Source organism: Onychostoma macrolepis, chromosome 08 (assembly GCF_012432095.1).
Source record: "Onychostoma macrolepis isolate SWU-2019 chromosome 08, ASM1243209v1, whole genome shotgun sequence".
Classification (NCBI taxonomy): domain Eukaryota; kingdom Metazoa; phylum Chordata; class Actinopteri; order Cypriniformes; family Cyprinidae; genus Onychostoma; species Onychostoma macrolepis.
Window position 1 is genome coordinate 12,391,685 of NC_081162.1, and position 18,334 is coordinate 12,410,018.

General features: G+C 37.9%; 1 protein-coding gene and 1 long non-coding RNA gene across 6 annotated transcripts in view; one reads left to right on the forward strand and one right to left on the reverse strand.

The window, feature by feature from the left end:
• Window positions 1–13,622, reverse strand: part of specc1la (sperm antigen with calponin homology and coiled-coil domains 1-like a) — a 32,475-nt gene extending 18,853 nt beyond the window's left edge. For 2 of the 4 annotated variants that reach the window (XR_009272458.1, XM_058784567.1), the window contains exons 1-5: window positions 13,135–13,553; window positions 2,873–3,038; window positions 2,625–2,775; window positions 2,175–2,506; window positions 60–1,358 (exon numbers count right to left, since the gene is read on the reverse strand). Coding sequence is in view for 2 of the 4 variants with exons in the window: in XM_058784567.1 (XP_058640550.1) it covers window positions 60–1,358; window positions 2,175–2,506; window positions 2,625–2,775; window positions 2,873–3,001 (1,911 nt within the window). In the remaining 2 variants the exon portion in view is untranslated. Of the gene's footprint in view, window positions 1–59; window positions 1,359–2,174; window positions 2,507–2,624; window positions 2,776–2,872; window positions 3,039–13,134 lie in introns of those variants that run through there. The other 2 variants (XR_009272459.1, XM_058784568.1) reach the window with 2 other exon arrangements.
• On the forward strand, window positions 12,686–18,238 carry LOC131545593 (uncharacterized). Of its 2 annotated transcripts, none has more exons than XR_009272460.1 (3): window positions 12,686–12,724; window positions 15,439–15,583; window positions 15,679–18,238. It is a non-coding gene; the product is annotated as an uncharacterized LOC131545593 (long non-coding RNA). The 2 variants fall into 2 exon arrangements; XR_009272461.1 differs by lacking the exon at window positions 12,686–12,724 and adding an exon at window positions 15,236–15,323.
• The last annotated feature ends 96 nt before the right edge of the window (window positions 18,239–18,334 follow it).

The following is an 18,334-nucleotide window of genomic DNA, read 5'->3' on the forward strand; positions in this document are numbered from 1 at the left end:
GAGCTGTCAAACAGGGTCCTAATGGTTCTTAAAGCAACTGAACCAGTGATCTTGCTTACCTTGTTGAGGGTGTCCTGCAGACATGCCACCTCATTGCGAGCGTGGCCCAAATCGTCCTGTAGTTTGGCGGCTTTGGCTTCAGCTTCTTCCTTGTCCAGCCTAACTCCCTCCAGGAGCTGGTGGATGTCGCTCTTATCTCCGGCATTGTGGATGGAGTAAAGCTCAGCAACCTTTTGCCTCTCCTGCTCAAGTAACACCCGACAGCGGCTCAGCTCAGCCTGGTCGTTGTTGACAGCAGCTTTACACTCCTCCAGAACTGCCGCCATGCCACCCCGCTCTTGCCTTTCCACCTCTAGAAGTCGCTCCATGTGATGGTTGCGCTCTTTCAGTGCTGAGATCACACTCTGAGCCTCAGCATTATCCTGCTCAGCCATCTTCAGAGTATTGCTAAGATGTTGCTGCACACCTAACAGCTGCTCACGCTCAAAGCGAGCATTTTCCGCAAGCTCCACATAGCGTTGCTCCAGCTCCAGGTATCGGCCACTCTTGATGTCTTCGTCTACCGAGTAGGCCACACCGTGTTCGTCCAGAAGTGAACGGAAGTACTCGATCTGACGGCCACAGTGCTCCAGTTTGTCACTCTGTTGGCAGAGGGAGTCCATAAGCAGGACCTTTTCCTCTCCCAGGCGTTCATTTTCACCATTTAGCTCCTGCGTGATCTGTTGCAGGTCAGCCAGTTCCTGTAGAGTCGCTTGGAGCTCCTCAGCCGTGCTGTGTTGGTTCTCCTCCATCTGGTGGATGCGCTCTGTAAGGCACGCCACTGAAACCTCACTGGTGTTTCCACTGCTCCCCTTACGAGAGGAATTGTGACATTCCGGAGCGCCACCTTCAGACTCAGAGGATGACGAGGAACCGCAGCCTGAGGGAGCGTCCAAAGCGTCGTCACTGGAGGTCACCGCTTGGTAGACCTCACTGGACTCGCTGTCCAGGTTGTCTGTTGAGCCACTTCGCTGGCCTCCCGTAAGGAGGTCCTCCATGGAGCCTGGTGCTGATCCCTCCACAGAGGAGGCCACAGTAGCACAGTCTCCATGACCTCCACCACCTCCAGAGGAGGAAAGTTCAGGACTGGTGGAGGGAAAGCCAAAGGTTTTCTCAGCCCCATCCAGTCTTTGCTCCAGGGAAAAGCCCAGAGCATTGAGGCGGTCCTTTAGCATGCGGTTTTCATTCTTAAGCAGGTTGAGCTCTCCACGGATGGCCTGGTTCTGCTCCTGCAGGAGCAGCAATGTTGACTCCACATCTGCAGCTGTGATCACTGCAGCCGCCTCCCTCTCAGGTGGCCTCTCATCCTCCTCATCTTCCTAGGAGCAACATAAGATCATGGTGAGGGCTTTCAATCTGAAGTAGTAGTTTTCATCTAAGTTATCAGTTATGCCACATTACAGATTCACTAACACTATTCACTGGTGCTTGTATCACAACATAAATACTTAAATTCACTATCCACATCCTAATTTCCCCAAGTATGATTATATGGCTGACCAAATTATGCCATCTTTGTAAAAACCATAGAGATATCCTTTATTCCAGCCACTATGGAAGCCCATTTCTACCTCAGAGTAACAAAAAATTAACAAAATAAAAAGGTAACTATGGCTTTACATTTCATAGTTTGACTATTTATCTAACAGTGGGACTTGCATTCTTTATTTGAAACTTTAGCGAACAATTACCTTTATTTTTTTTCTCTGAGGAGGAAACTGGATTCCCTAAGAGACCATATCTATGAAATTGCTATAGGAAACAAAGCATGCATTGGATTACCGAAAACAACATTTTTTTACTTACTTGACTGTGCAATGTGTTGTGGTACTTTATGTAGACGAAAAAAACGATTTTATTTTCAATTGCAGTAGAACTGAATATAGGCTGAATTAGTTTTTAATTTAAGAATTTTTTCCTGAATTGCTATTTTGCTGCTGAATCTACAGTGTCACTGAACATTATGAAAATAAATTATATTTTACCTGGGCTGTGAGACTGCAGTCCGATTGTAATTAAATGTTTTTTGCCTTGTTTTGTTAATTTGTTAATTCATAGTCAGAACCAAAAACAGAATTAAGTAGGACATATCAAACTGATCAAGCAGCAATATTATAATGTGAAGTTGATCTAACCTCGGGCAGTCCCAGCTGAACCCTCATGTCCCTCAGCTCTCCCCGTAGCTGCAGGATTTCCACGTCTTTGCTCTTGGCCAGACCTAACAGATTTTTCACTTTGGCCTCCAGGGCCAATTTATCACTTAGCTGTCCGTCAGACTTTGATTTGCTCATGCGGCTCTCAGAGTCTGAAGTTTGGGCCTGTCCACGGGAATGCCTGGGCTGGGCTCGATCAGAAGCACCAGTGGATGACTGCTTCTTACTGCTGGAGTTTCTGGAGTTTCGCAAACGATCACGTGAGGAGTTTGATTCCTTGGAGGCTGTGGATGAAGTCCGTTTGCCAGATGGGCCTTGTGAAGAAATAATGTCAAATACAATAACAAATAAACAAAACAGTAGACCAGTAGTCTAAACAATGCCTAAACAGTTATTTGGTTATTGGTTAAATTAAACAAAACATTTAAATACCTGAGGTGGTCTTGGTCTTTGTGTCAAGGTTATTAGTGTTTGTTCCGCAGGATGAGTGTGTAGAGGTTGATTTCTTGCCCTTGGCAACACTGCTGTTTGTCCCTGCACTGCTCCCAGCCATACCAGCTAGAAGATCATCATTGCTTTTGACCTGTTGATCAAAGATTAACAAATCAACAAAAAAAGTTACAATAACAGAGTGACTTAATTAGTTTAAGTTGTTAATCTGTGCAGCAGGGTGATGTTACCTTGGAGAGCGGAGCTGCGGTAGGGCTCTTAGCAGCACTTTTGCCAGCAGAGGTTCCAGCTGTCACCACGTCACCTTTAGCTCCTCCACTTGCTGCCTTATTCCCCACTGGCCTGCCTGCTTTCTTCATACTGCGCTCGCTCCGGGTGATACATCTACCCCTCAGTCTGCGCAGGGATGAAAAGAAATAAAAAAGTGTAATACATTACACATTTACATTGTAATTTATAGATTCATTGTGACTGAGTCGAACTAAATGAACAAAATGCCAAAAAATGTGTAACCATACTGAAAACATAACACAAAAAAAAAAGAGATAGAAATAAAAGGCTGAAATTCTTGAAAATATTTTGTCATATGCATAAGATGCAGTGAAGCAGTAGTTTTAAAATATTACTAACATTGGAAAACTTCTGTTAGCCAAATAAATTTAGTCAGAAATAACCAACTTTTAAAAAGGCAAAACAAGATATGATATCTCAAGGAGGACCCTCGCGACTGTGCACCATTGTTACTAAGTCTTTTTGTGTTCCCAAATGATCTGTTCTGATCTGATTTGAAATTATATTACCCTTATTGAAAAAAAAACAAAATAAAAAAAAAAAACATTTAATGCTAACAAGTCTACTACAATTAAAAAAAAAAAAAACTATAAAAAATGAAATTAAAAAGTTGTCCGTTTTATGTCAGAAATTTTTTTTAATTGTTAAAACAGTCTCTCAGAACTTTCTGAAAATTGCATGAATGTTTTTCAATAAATATGACAAATATGAATACACACATTAAATGATTGAATACTTTGCATCTGGCACACTTTAAACTAGATATTTATAATCTAGATTTATGAAATAAGATCATAATGTCTATATGATCTGTAAATCATAATCTATATATCTATAAATGTTTTTTTTTGTTGTTGTTTTTTTGGATTATTATTCTTGCAAAGTGGGAAAAAAAAAAGTTTTGGAAGTTTTCAGAAGGAAATTGAGTCGATGCCTGTTCGCTTCCATCAGGGGGCAGAACGCACTAAAATAACAGCTGAACAGCACATGCACCGCTGGGTTAAAGGCTGAAAGGAAAGAGCATGTCTTTCCCAATGCTAGTTTATCAGAAACAGCATGCTGGCAACACTAACATGATGCTGACTGTTGCTGAAGCTCTGATTGGCTGTAATGACAAGGATCTGGCTCACATGTGCTCCTAGTGTATTAAAGGGCCAATGAACTAGGCATTTAAGCACAGCTTGTCATCAGCTGGGCTTGAGGCTTCACCATGAGTTCATAGAAGAGCCTGCCGTCTGTCTGCTGGGGTGTTGCTCTCTACTGTATATGCTGCTGAAAAACAGTGCCTTAAAAGGCAGCAAAATCCTGGATGTGTTCAAGACGGTATCTACATAATACCAGAGCTGCCCATCTGCAGAACAGGAAAACCTTCCATTTATTTTATCACTTTATTTTTATAGACAAATTCCAACTGAAGAGTGAAAGCATGATCTCAGACTCATATGGTTCAAAGAAACAGATTGCAAGTAATGAGAGGGCAACGAGGTAGGCTAATCATTCTGGGCATTGCACACTAATAGTGCCTGGAAATCAGAGCTATTAGATTCTATCATAGAAAGAACATCTGAAGAGCATTAATGGAGCCTCATTATATCACTATTCAACTTCAAAGCAAACCACACCACAAACAAACCGCTCAAATAGGTCACAACACAACAAAGGACACAACATTCATGAAAACTGACCTGAAACTCATCCATAAATTCTGTTATCATTTACTAACCCTCATTTAGTTTCAAAACCTCACGACTTTATTGTGTGAAACTCAGGAGACTGTGCTGGTTGTTCTTTTCCATGAAATTATAATGGAGACTAACGTTTTCAAGTTTAAAAACAGACACACACGCGCGCACCAGAAAAGTACAATAAAAGTGGTCCATATGACTTGTGTGCTATAATTTTCGAATTAGTTTTGAATTAATTGTTTTGATTCAGATTTTTTCAAAGAATCAGTTGATTTGATTGAGTTTAAATCACTCATCAATGATTCAGTCGAAGCATTTAACAGCTCACTGTAGGTGGAAATACAGCCAATTCAATATAAATGCAAATCCTACATTTAAAATATGAAACTGGGCAAGTTGTGTGATGGAAAGGATTGCTTCAGAACAAAACAGATAAAACAGACAATAATTGTTTATTTTACCAATAAGTTGTTGCAATTTTCATGCCACCTTTCTATTAAAAGGTGGATATTGTGATATTAATCAAATTGTGAATAGTGGGATTATTATATAATATATGTAAGGAATAATTGACTATGGGCTGAGGTGGTGATGCGGGTGTGGATTATTTTTCTAAATAGTCAATTTTTCCGCTTATACTATGATTACCACACATCAAGACATCGATCAGATGATATATTTCAAGCCATTCATCCGGTTTTTGTATTTAAAATGCACTTGTGAGTAGGATTATTTTATTACGCATCTCATTCAATGCCTCCGTTGCTAATTCGCCATGTGTTTCCCTGAAAATAATTGCACACCTTAGAATGTTCGTCAGCCAATCAGATTCTAGCATTTAACGGCCCGTAGTATAATATAGTATATTATATTATCCTGCTTTAAATACAAGCAAGACTTTAGAAAGGCTGCAACTACAAAAGTAGCCTAAAGCAATGACACAGTTCAGTGAATTAGCAATAATGACTTCGATTTCAGTTTATCACACAAACTTTCATATCAGCTTCAGAATACTTGAAAAAGCATCATTATAGAAGTACTCTATATTCCATCCTTTGTGAAGCTTGAAAGCTCCAGTCCATTCACTGTAATTGCATAAAAAAAAGAGCAACCAGCACAGTCTTCAAAATAACCTCTTATGTGTTCTGCAAAGACAGAAAGCCGCACAGATTTAGAACAACATGAGGATGGCTAAATAATGACTGAACTTGAAGAAAATCATGTGCAAATTGCCCAACATCTTTGTCATTTCGAGAGAAAACTGAAAAAGTGAAAATTGGGTTTGTTCTGCAAAATAGCCAGTATTTTCCAATATGTTTTGGAAAGATATCATGAATCACATCTTCGATTTTCCGACCCAGTCTTCTGCACTTGTTTTTGGACGGTGCAAATCTTTCCAGATCATTCATTTAATGGATCCCCATCTTCCTCTCGAGCCTGATCATAGCGAGGCAAAGAGCCCGTTCCTCCTGTCTCTCAATGGAAGAGAAAATAAGGCCTAATATCTTACAGCTGTTGCGAGGCAGGGGGCGGGGGTATGTGGGAGAACGTTTGCTCATTTCCAATTTACAGACCCCCCAATGAAAAGAGGCTTCAGCACACATTCCCTTAAAGGGAGAGGTTCAGAGCACGACTCCAGGATTTTTTTTTTTTTTCAAAGAAACGCTGCGTCAGTCTTCCAGAAATGAAAACGAAACACTCAAACATGAATTGCTTATAAATGCATACAATTAATAACAATGATGCCCGATATTATAACAAATATTATATATAGAAATACACTGCATACTATGTGCATAAAAAACTTTTTATATGAGGTTTAGTCTAGATGTACATCCAAAGCAAGCTGAGATGAAGTCAATCAAAACACTTGTCTTGTTGGCATACAAGACAATTAACAGACAATCACCTACTCATCTGGCAAACTCAAGAAATATGACTCACCCCTTAATCCCATATCACATGTAACTTGTCACACCCTAAAAATGACAACAAGACTAAGCACTTTGCTGTTTCCACACCCAACTTCCACTACAGAATGGCAGAATCCCACCTAATCTTCAGGCACTGACTTAAGACTCACTTTTTTTAACAATAACTGGATTAATTGTGACTGAGGAAAATATTGTGCTGGCTTGTTGGTGTATTTTATTTGTTTTAGTTCATCCTTCTTATCCCAACAGTTAACTTCCTGTAATGCATGCTTGCCATCTGTTGACCATGGCGGTATCACATGTGAAACTAAAGCACAGGACTCAACAATAAGGGCTGCCCGATGGCTCAGGGCCCAGCATGAAAGACGTTCGGGACATCTGACGGATCTGTCACTGGTCTGATCGGCCACTGCTGCATCGTCACGAAAGTTTATCATTTATGCATTTTTTTTAAACCTTGCCAATTTAAACATTCAAGCAATTTTTAAAGCATTCAAGCAATTCAAGACATGAAAGACTCACGCACTGTACTAAACTACTTTACTACATTTAGTACTCATGCACTGTGTTCTGTGTGCACAGTGTACACATAAAGCGTCGCGTCTCAGGCTACGTGCGAGCCTCATATTGCGTTTCTTTCCATGTCTTCTTGCGCTTGAACGGACAAATATATACAAAATTGTCTCAAAATACCGGTTTTGGCAAGTATCCTCGAAAGCAGTCTGTTATGTCTTTAAGTGAACTTAACCAGTTGAGAAAGAAATCGGATTTGTATCATTATATTTGATCCAAAAAAAAAGACAATCACCCACTGCTCTTGACTGGATAACTTTTGTAGGTTTAAAAAGTATTAATCTATATTGAATTTATACCATGAAGAACATGCAATGTTATTTTACATATGATTATTAATTTCTGTACCTGAACGCATACAAACCTAAAAACCTAAAGCATTGTTTAATTTGTTCTTGTTTACCAACTGTTCACTTGTCTTTAATGTTTGAACTTTATATTTGTTAGGCTAGTAGTTTTAGCTGTGGTATCCAAATTTGGAATTCAGAATTGTAAAATTTAACTTGTATTTAAAATGATGGTGTCATAAGCTTATTAAATTTAACATGGTTCAAAAACAATGAAAGCAACAATTATTTTATTTTTTGTGGCATTGCCAGTGAAAATGTTGGTAGGGCAAGTAAAAATGTGGAAATCCTTGAATCACTTTATGCAGGCTGTGATGGATAAAAGTGTGATGTGGGATGAATGTTAAACATTACAGTCAGCATGAAATGGAAGTTGCAAATCACATTTTTCCATATTGTGAGGTTTTCCTGAGTAAAACAGCTTCTCAACTAGAAAAAAAATATATATATATATGTAGGACAGGAATGCACTGATAAAGCAAATAAAAAAATATCATGGTGGCTTAAAAGTAATCAAGAAATAATATGAACTAGAATAAATGACAATCTACCTCCAGCTCAATGTGTGTTCTACGAGTACTGTTCAAAAGTTTGGGATCAGTAAAATTTTATGAAAGTAGTCTCTTATGAAAAAAAACAAAAATCACTAAAGATACAGTGTGGCTCCCAAACTTGACCTCAATCTGACCCCGCTATAGAGTGAGCATTAAGAGGTGCTGACAGAGACTCGACACTAACACTGCCCGCCAAGCCCTCAAATATGAGTCATGGGAGAGACGTTTGCACACATACAGAGAAACAGATGCCTGGTTTCACACTCCTCTGCAGAGTGCATCACATACTGATAGCGAAATTCATCTATCACCTGGTAGGCCAAGGCTTCAAGGCCTGAATGAAATAAAAGGAAGCATATGTGCGGCTGGAGTTTTTTCCTATGCTCTCCTTACCTCCTAACCGTGACATCGTTTGCTGTCAGGAGCATGCAGGATGAGGTCACATTATGAGGACTGCACTGCATGTGTAACGCTCACACATGATTTATTACTACAGTGAGGTCATCATAACACTGTGGACCCTGCCTATTAAAAAGACACACGTGACATGAACTGAGGCTCCTCGCTCTTCTGAATAATAACCGGTTTTTGATACCCAACTCGGATAATGGAATTTGGTCCAATTCACAATAATAATTATTTTGGCCCTTCAGAAACCAGGCACTCACAGCCAAAATGGCCAATAAAAGGTGTCAATGTGCTGAGAATTGACTCCGGTGTCTATCTTTGTTTGGACTCTTTGTTCTTTCTCTTTGGAAATGCATGTCTCAGTGGAGTTAGTGACGAGAGCACTAGGATGGCACTATTTGTTTAGTGCTCTTCATCGGAGGGTGATGGGGGTCTTGGAGTCCTGCCCGGTGCGGTCAGGCCGTTTGTGTTTGGGTAGCCTTGTGGAAAAAGTGAGGGGGACTATGCTGTGGTGCTTACTGTGGTGAAAACTCAAAATAATAAACAATATTTTTATTTTGTGAGTCAGTGATGCTAGTACTTCAAAGCAGAACACAGCACAGTCACATTCGTTTAGAACTATAATAAGCCTCGCCTGAATGCCCCAAAAACTCACTGAACTAAAATCCTGCTCCTCGTTAATATTAAACATGAAACATGTATGACGAGAGGTTCCCTGAATGCTGTATGAAATATCTCTCAAGTTCAGGAAACAACTCTCTGGAACTACATGCTATTTGTTCTTAGTTTTATTTTTTTAAGCACAAACTTGCTTTCACTGCTGTGATTGGCTGCAATTCTGCAGTATTTTTTGCTTTTAGTGTGGACACTGGACAGATTATTTATTGCTTGTCCCTGAAATCTTTTAAATTCTACATCTTAATCGAATGTAAGGTGATAAAAAGGCGAATGAAAACAGCTTTCCCATCCATCAACATTTTCACATCACTTGGCTTCTATTCAGTCTAAGTAGCATTGTGCTGATTAACAAATATGTTCTTCACCACTCTGATTGGCTGTGATTTTGTTTTATGTTTCAGGGCTTTTTCACTTTTTAGTCCTAACGAACAAATGACCCAAAGGAGTCGCCTAAAAATGACCTAAAAGTACCTAAAAAGTAGTCACATCATGTCTGGTTATGACTACACTACCACTAAAAATTTGGGGTTGATAAGATTCTTTTAAATGTTTTTGAAAAAGTCTCTAATGCTCATGAACGCTGCATTTATTTGATTTAAAAAAAAAAAAAAAAAAAACTGAAATAGTTAAATATTATTACAATTTAAAATGCATGTTTACTTGAATTTAATTAAATTATAATTTATTCCTTATTACTCCAGTCTTCAGAAATCCTTCTAATATGCTGATTTGATGCTCCAGAAACATTTATCATTATTATCAATGTTAAAAACAGTTAAATGTAAAAACTCTATTAATTATTTTTTTTAAGGATTCTTTAATGAACAAAATTTAAAAGAACAGCATTTATTTGAAATATAAATATTCTGTAACATTATAGATGTATTTTCTATTGATCAATTTAATGTGTCCCAACTTTTGAATGGTGGATAAGGTTTAAAAAAAACACACACAGACAACCAGCTCTTGTAACCCCTATTTTTTATCTGAAACGCTACTCAAATTGCACTTCAAACGCTGTGAAATGTCTGAACAACATCTTGCTCCATCAAAACCACAAACAACACATCTGTTGGCAATCTTCAGATGCACTTCCTTTAGTTGTGTTAGCATCTAAAACACCAATCATTTCAAATTCATTTTCACAGATCTTTGAGGAAAAAAAAATAAAATTGCCTTACCCAGAAACCTAAAAGCACCCTTGAACTTGACTATCACAGCAAGGGTTATGATGCCCAATGAGAAAGTAAGAAGTACTGATAGAAGGAATAACATGAGGGGCATCCTTTTCCCACACACACTTTGAATCATGTCAGCATGGCTTCAATGTTTCTATATGTGAAACCATACGCACATTTCACCAGAAACCCTCCCACTGCTTCAGCTCTAAGAATGTGTTTTGTTTGGAGGCCTTTTTGGTGGTTTATTAGATCTTAAGAGGATGGCCTCCAAGAACTTTTTCACTTGGGATGACTGTCCTGCTGAAGCCAAGGATCGAGAGCAGGCCAAACAGGCTGTAACTCTTATTGCATAAGTCCCATTCCCTGAACACAACGGCATTTGTGATAAATAGTTTAAGAAGACATTTTTCCACAAACGGAAAGAGGCGAAAGTAAAGGAAAATGTCCCGCTCTGCATCAAAATCACTGTGAGGTTTTCTTACCTCAACACATCTACAAGCTCCTGATTTCTTCCTGGCCTTTTCTCATAGTCTGCATCAATTTATCTGAGCAAAAATGGAAAATGACAGTCTGTTTGCCAACTACATCAATTAATCTCCTGGTGGTATTTTGACTTAGCACTTGCAATATGAACAAATATCTGTGGAATGATATTTAAAAAATAATTTGTGAACTTTGCTACAAGAAATGAATGGTTAATGTGGAGAAAAAAAATTAAAGTACAAAGCAATTTTTGGGTGAGCAAAGTAGGTAATGATAATGTCTACATATACTTAAAGCTGCAGTCCGTAACTTTTTTTGTTTAAAAATGATCTGAAATCAATATTTGAGCAAGTACATAACCAGCCAGTGTTCAAAACTATCGCCTTAGTTTAGCCCGATTCACAACGGTTAGCTTATAAAAATGTTTTCTAATTTGAGTGGTACGGGTAGGTTTTTGCTGGAAATTCAAGAATGGCACTGCGTCATTACGTCACGTCTGGTAACATAAAGAAGTTGTCCCGGCTACTAGGCTTTTGCATGTGCGGCTCCTGCAGGTGGCGGATTATTTATAGCTTTTTCTCACAGCAGCTGGAATAATTAAATGTAGGCCATCATTTTGATGGCGGATTGTAAGTATTATGTGTTTATGAAACACATGTGAATTAAATTAAATTATATTGCAGTTTTAAATGTGCTTCTGATTACAGATAGCCTGGGATTACATAAGATTTTTCTTTGAAAGAAAACCAGTTCGAAGGGAGCATAATTTGCTTTTCAGGTTAAAAGAATTTCTTAATATGAAATTCAAATAGTACGACAAGACTGTGCCGAAATTGAAGTCTACACGCTAATACACACTATAATCAGTCACGCAATGCTGATGTTGTTAACACTAATAATTTGAGAATAAAGTATAACAATAATAATAATTTGCACGGTTTGATGTGGTATGAGCTAACTGATCGTTAGATTTAATCACCATTGGTAGCACGATTTATTGTAATGCTTTTTTCCTCAGTTGGTCAGAACAAACGTGGCAGACTTGTTATTTGTTCAGATGACAATATCCGGTGAAAATTCTTATTTGGGTCATAAATTCCAAGACGTAGGCTAGAATCTGTGATTGCGAATTACAGTAAATATCCACATCGGTGCGAGACTGACAGCTACACATTCACCTCAAAACATTAGATTCATCCGCGCTAGAACTGTGCCAGGGCACAACCCACGCAAGGAAGATAATTCTGCAAGCAGCTTGCAATTCCAGGTTTTCAAACAGAGATGGCGACAAAGAGGCAAAACTTACAGACTGCAGCTTTAAATATAAAACCAAAAAAAAAAGTAATTATATCTGAAAATACTCTTATAAGCAACTAGGGACAGCCCTCTGTTGTACTTATTGTCTTCTGTCTGTTTTGACCACCAACGATCACAAGTATGACCCCAGTTATGACTACCAGAGGGTTAACAGAATATATATATTTGAAGCCATCTTTGTTGTGCTGTCCAAAGCGCACAAAACGATTAAGTCCGAAATTAGAACACCAAGAAGTCTTTCTGGGTTGCTACATGTCTGAAAATGAATATGATAATTTTACTTTAAACTAATGAGAAAACTCTTAAATGGTCTTCGCCACCAAATGGTTTTGACCACCAAGGATGACAAGTGTAACCCCAAACTTATAAATACCAAAGGGTTAACAGAATATCTGAAGGCATATCTGCCATTCATTATGTATTGTTCCAATTGTTGTTCCTCAACCACTATTCACCATTATATGGAAAAATGCAATGAAAATAAATCGATTAAAACTCCCTTAAGAACAGTCTCCCAAATCCATAAAAAAGACACAATCCTGATTTAGCATACGACTGCACGTCAAAACAAAAGGAGCTGCCCACCTAGACAGCATTTCTGGCCATCAGTTTGAAACAAAATGCTCCCTCGGTAAGCAGCTTTCTAGGTTTTGAAACTACCTGTATGTTCATTCAACATATTGCATGAATGTTTTAAACCAGAAGGCACCTACTAATAGTACAAACATTTCAGTGAACCTTTAGCGAACACCGTAATTTATTTCCCAGATAAAGCTGACATATTGATTGACATGACCTATAAGGGTTTGACTGTCCAGTTCGCGAACTAACCATCATGCTTACAATGTTTCACAACAACACGAGAAACATAAAATCAGACTAAACACAAAAATATGACCAGTTTATGCACTCTGCGACATCCTCTTTCATCATTCCAGTGTTTGTCACAGCATGGTTGTGAGTTTACAGGCTAACCGCTAATGCTAACAGGATGTGCTACTTGAACAGGATGCGAGGTGAAATAAATGTCTCATTTATTACCTTGGCTCCCTCCTTTCGGTCTGTATAAGCGTCCGTCAGGGTAGACGATCTTCTGGGTAGTGTTCAAAGGTAGATAACAAAGGGTATTCCGGAGTTTTAGGTGGTGTGGCATCGTTTCATGCTACACTGATGGTTGGCCACTGCAAACAGCGCGACTGACAGACTATAGACAAACACACAGTAGATCACATCACCACACACACTCTCTGCGCCCGCCTACCACATGTGTCTCCACAGTACAGCTGTGCAGCATGAAATATTCATTCTGTTAGCCGCCTGAAAACAACCAACGTTTGTTTTAAAACGGAAATAAAATGTATCTAAAAAGTGTGCAGCGAGTTATAATTAAAACTACCTGCATTAACCTGCCATACTAATACATATATAAATCTACAGTAGTAGTCTATGAGTTATGCACAGAGATACGACAAAACTGCTGTTCCGATCCCTCTCTGTCTTCTTTTCTAACCTGACTTGTTTCTGCTCTATGTCTTAAATTTCCAATCATTTACTCGACTGTATTTTCTGAGTCATTGAAGTTAAGTATGAATCATTCCTGCACTGAAGATACAGCAGCATTAGCCATAATACACTTTGACATCATTGAAACAAAGCATACGCAGCAGTTCACTTAAATTTATGGATGTGGGTGTTTTATCTTTGTTGTGCTGTCCAAAGCACACAAAAGTCGATTTTCGAATTTAGTACATTAAAAAGTCTTACTGGGTTACTATATGAAAGTCAAATGGATATAAAACTTAGGACTTTACACTAATAAGGTAGGAAAAAGACCTTTAAAACTTTTTAAGGAAATAGTCACTGAAAGGAGGTGCACATTTGAGGTCAGGATTGAAAAAAATTAATTAATAGGCTACCTTTATTAATAAAGGATTAATTAAACTATACAAAAGTGACAGTAAATACATATATAATGTTACAAAAGATTTATACTTCAAATAAATGCTGTTCTTTCGAACAGTTCATCAAAGAATCATGAAAACAAATCTATCAGTTTCCACAAAAATATTAAGCAGCACTACTATTTTCAACATTGATAATAATAAGAAATGTTTCTTGAGCACCAAATCAGCATTTTAGAATAATGCTGATTAGAATAAACCTGGGTGAGCATAGGTGGTTTTATTTTTTTCTTCTTTTCAAAATTATCAAAACTATCAAATTATCTTAACATTTATTTTTTTTAATCAGCAGGAAAAGCAAGCTGAATATTAAATTAGCTGTTTATTTTACATATATTTTCTATGAAGCCTGCAATTTTGAATTGTTATTACACTGTAAAAAATCCAATTAACAAAATGTTGGAAGGGCAAAAATATTTAAGTAGAACTAATTTTATTGCTTGGGCTTAGTTGAGAAGACATATTATATTAAGTCTGCAAAAATATATTTTGAAAACATTAAATGAATGGTTATTTTCAAATCCAGTCAACATTCAGAATGCTAAATGTTGACTAAACTAATAAAAACAAATCCAGCCAACACTGAGATCATTCTACACATGCACGCGCCTGAGTGACTTCGCGAGAGAAACAGCGCCGCGTTAGACTGAGTTTATCAAAACGTACATTTAAAACGTATATATTTATACACAAACGTACAACATATATAAAAACATCGAATAAGCGTTGTATAGTTATGTCTGAAGGAAATTTAAGTCTTTCACCTTGTTTAATCCATAAAACACTTAATATCAAAAGCTGTGTATAATGAATTGTAGCTCATTTTGGCGAGTTGTATGATATTTTTGTGTTTCCGTGCCGTGAAAAGATAATGAAGAGATTGCGCGGTCTTTCTCTCTTTTAAAAAGCTATTATACTTAATACGACCAACGTTAATCGAAATCTATGAAACATGTAACTTAATGTAAACCACAGTAATGCGCTTATTTTAAGTTAACATGGGCTTGTTGAATGGGTATTTGCGTGTGTAAAACTTTGCAACTGTCCCGTTAAGTAAAAAGACGACATTAAACGTGACTGACAACAAGCCACGGTGAAATGTCGCTCGTATCAAACGGGGCGTTTCTGGTCTCGTGAAGGCGCTTCGGAAGAGAAGTTCGTCGTTCGAACGAAAATGAACAACTGCATCGTTTCACAGGCCGTTCAAAGCGTCTCACCCTGCGTTCCATTCGGAAGGGCTCACCCCTACATGCCCTAATCCCTTCAAAGGTTGCAACTTCTGTTTCATCACAAATTCAATTAACTGATATTGATACATTGTAAATGATTTAAAAGGCATCATTTCATTTTTTTAACTTAAAATGTACTTTTCTTTCTCCATCAGGGTGTGGCCAAAGGTTTCATTGGTGCAAGATTTCAGATGCAACCCAGTCAGTTCTTCCAAGGCACCAAACACTGGCACGTGACCAGACAGCTCCACTGCAACTGTGTGTACTTTCAAGTATAGGAGTTTATTGTTCTCATTCCAGGTAAATGTTTAGAGTTTTTACTACAATTATAGTGTGCTTTACTGTTCTCATTGGCATCTACGCTAATATTAGTCTGTTTCTTTCTTATTCTGAAGTCACTGTAGCCACCAGATCCAGTCTGAATCCAGATCAGATGGTGGATCAGAACCTAGAGATGACCTCGGCAGCCCTGAATGTCAGCGGAGACCATGTCAGCTAGATGAGCTCCAGAGACAGATCCCCTGCAAAGACCCCTTCAGCCATCGGGACAAGACCACGAGAACCAGACAAGTCCTCTGCTCAATCTGAGCTGTGTTGCAGCCTAGAATTAAACCACGCCATGCTGGTTTCGTCTGGCCAGAGGAGAACTGCCTGCCCAACTGTACCTGGTTGCTCCCAAGGTTTTCTACCCAATCTCTGTCACCGATGGAGTTTTGGGTCTTTGCCGCTGTCACCTTTGGCTTGCTTATTTGGGGACGCTTGGCTGACTACACAGACATTATTGGGAGAGATCTGAACTGGATGATGCCAACACTGAATCACCAATGAACTGACTTTAACTGGAAAAATGACATGTTAATATCCTCTTGCATTATTGACAAACTATTTTCCTGTTTGACTCTGTAAAGCTGCTTTGACACAATCAGTATTGTATAAAGCGCTATATAAAAAAGGTGACTTGATTTGTTTTTATATACTGTAAGCCTGTAAAATGGTCACGAGTGGGCTTATCTGGCCCATTAGCTGCTGAGGACTTCATTGCAATGTTTGAAAAGGAATGTCGGTGATGGAAAAAGGACAAACTCCAGGTATCTTATGAAATTATGCGAGAGTCCTTAACTGTGTATCAAAATGTTGTAAAAACTGCTAGGTCTAAGTATTTCTCTGAGCAAATTACTAAGAACTCTAATAGTTCTAGAACCCTGTTTAATATACTTAAATCTGTGACCAATCCTATAAATAATATCTATCTTTCTGAATCGGTAACTTTGTGCAAAAACTTCCTTAATTTGTTTGTTGATAAAGTAACTGATATTAGGCAATCCATTGTATTTCCATTTGAAGCATTATCTGTTTCCTTGACTACTACTGAGTTCTTAGACTCTTTTGAGCCAATCACTATGCCCTGTTTAATGGATATAGTCACAAAGTTGAAGGTTACTACTTCCTCTCTGGATATTGTTCCCACACATTTCTTTAAATGACGAGGATTTTAGAAATTGTAAATAAGAGTTTTCTCACTGGCTCTGTTCCGAGCTTTTGTAAACATGCTTTGGTAAGACCGATCTTGAAAAAGCCCAATTTGGACACAACTGTTTTAACTAATTTCAGACCTATTTCTAATTTACCTTTTATATGAAAATTTTTTGAGAAATCAGCACTTTGGCAATTACAAATTTTTTTGGACACACAGTATTTTTGAGACAATTCAGTCTGGTTTTAGGAAAAATCATAGCACTGAGTCTGCCTTACTAAGATTATTAAATGACATTCTGTTATCGATTGACTCGGGGGATTCAGTTATTCTAGTTTTATTGGACCTGAGTGCTGCATTTGATACAGTTGACCACACCATTCTTATTTCACGTCTTGAACAATGTGTTGGTATTTGAGACCAAGCCTAAAGCTGGTTTAAATCCTTCCTTTGTGATAGAACTTTCTCAGTGGGCATAGGAAATGTGCTTTCTTCAGTTGCTCCTCTGACTTGTGGTGTTCCCCAAGGATCCATTCTTGCCCCAACCCTGTTTTCTTTGTATATGCTTCCACTAGGTAATATTAAGAAACATGGAGTGTCATTTTATTTTTTATGCAGATGATACACAAATATATCCGTCTCTGAAGCAAAAACACACAAAAAGTTTGGGAAATCTGCTTGCATGTCTTGAGGATATTAGATCTTGGATGTCTTCAAATTTCTTATCCTTAATTTATAGTAAAACAGAAATCAAAAGCATAATCTGGGATATCTGAACTCCTTCATTAAGCCTACTGTGAAAAATTAGGAGTCCTCTTTGATACCTCCTTAAATTTTGATCGACAGATTAACACAGTAGTGAAGTCAAGTTTTTACCATTTAAAACTTCTCTCTAGAGTTAAGTCTTGGCTATCATTTAAAGATCTTGAGAGAGCCATGCATGCCCTAGTTTTAGCACGTTTGGATTATTGTAATTCTTTATATGTTGGTTTACCCCAGTCTTCTGTATTACTAGGTTTCTAACTCGCAAACGAGAGCATATTACTCGGATTTTAAAGACTCTAAATTGGTTACCAGTGCGTTATAAAATTGACTTTAAGATATTGATATTTGTTTTTAAATCCCTAAATGACCTGGCACCCTCTTATCTGTCTGACCTATTAAAAGAAAATAAGCCAACAAGATGTCTGAGATCAACAATAAAGCACTCCTTGGCTCAGCCTAGATCACGGTTAAAGACAAGAGGTGATTGTGCATTTGCAATAGTTGGACCGAGGTTATGGAATAACATTCCTTCATCCGTAAAAGTTCTGTCTATGAGTTTAAAACTAAGTTGAAATCATATTTTCTCAATTTGACTAATTATTATTTATGTTTTTTTCTGTATTTTACTGATCTTCTTTCTGGCTTTTTATTCTATTTGTACAGCACTATGGTCAACTGCTGTTGTGTTTATCAGTGCTTAATAAATACATGAATGAATGAATACTGTAACACCTGGTTCATTTATTTATTTATTTATTTGACTTCTGCCCCATATTAAAGATGACATTGTGAACAGTAATAATATTTTTAAA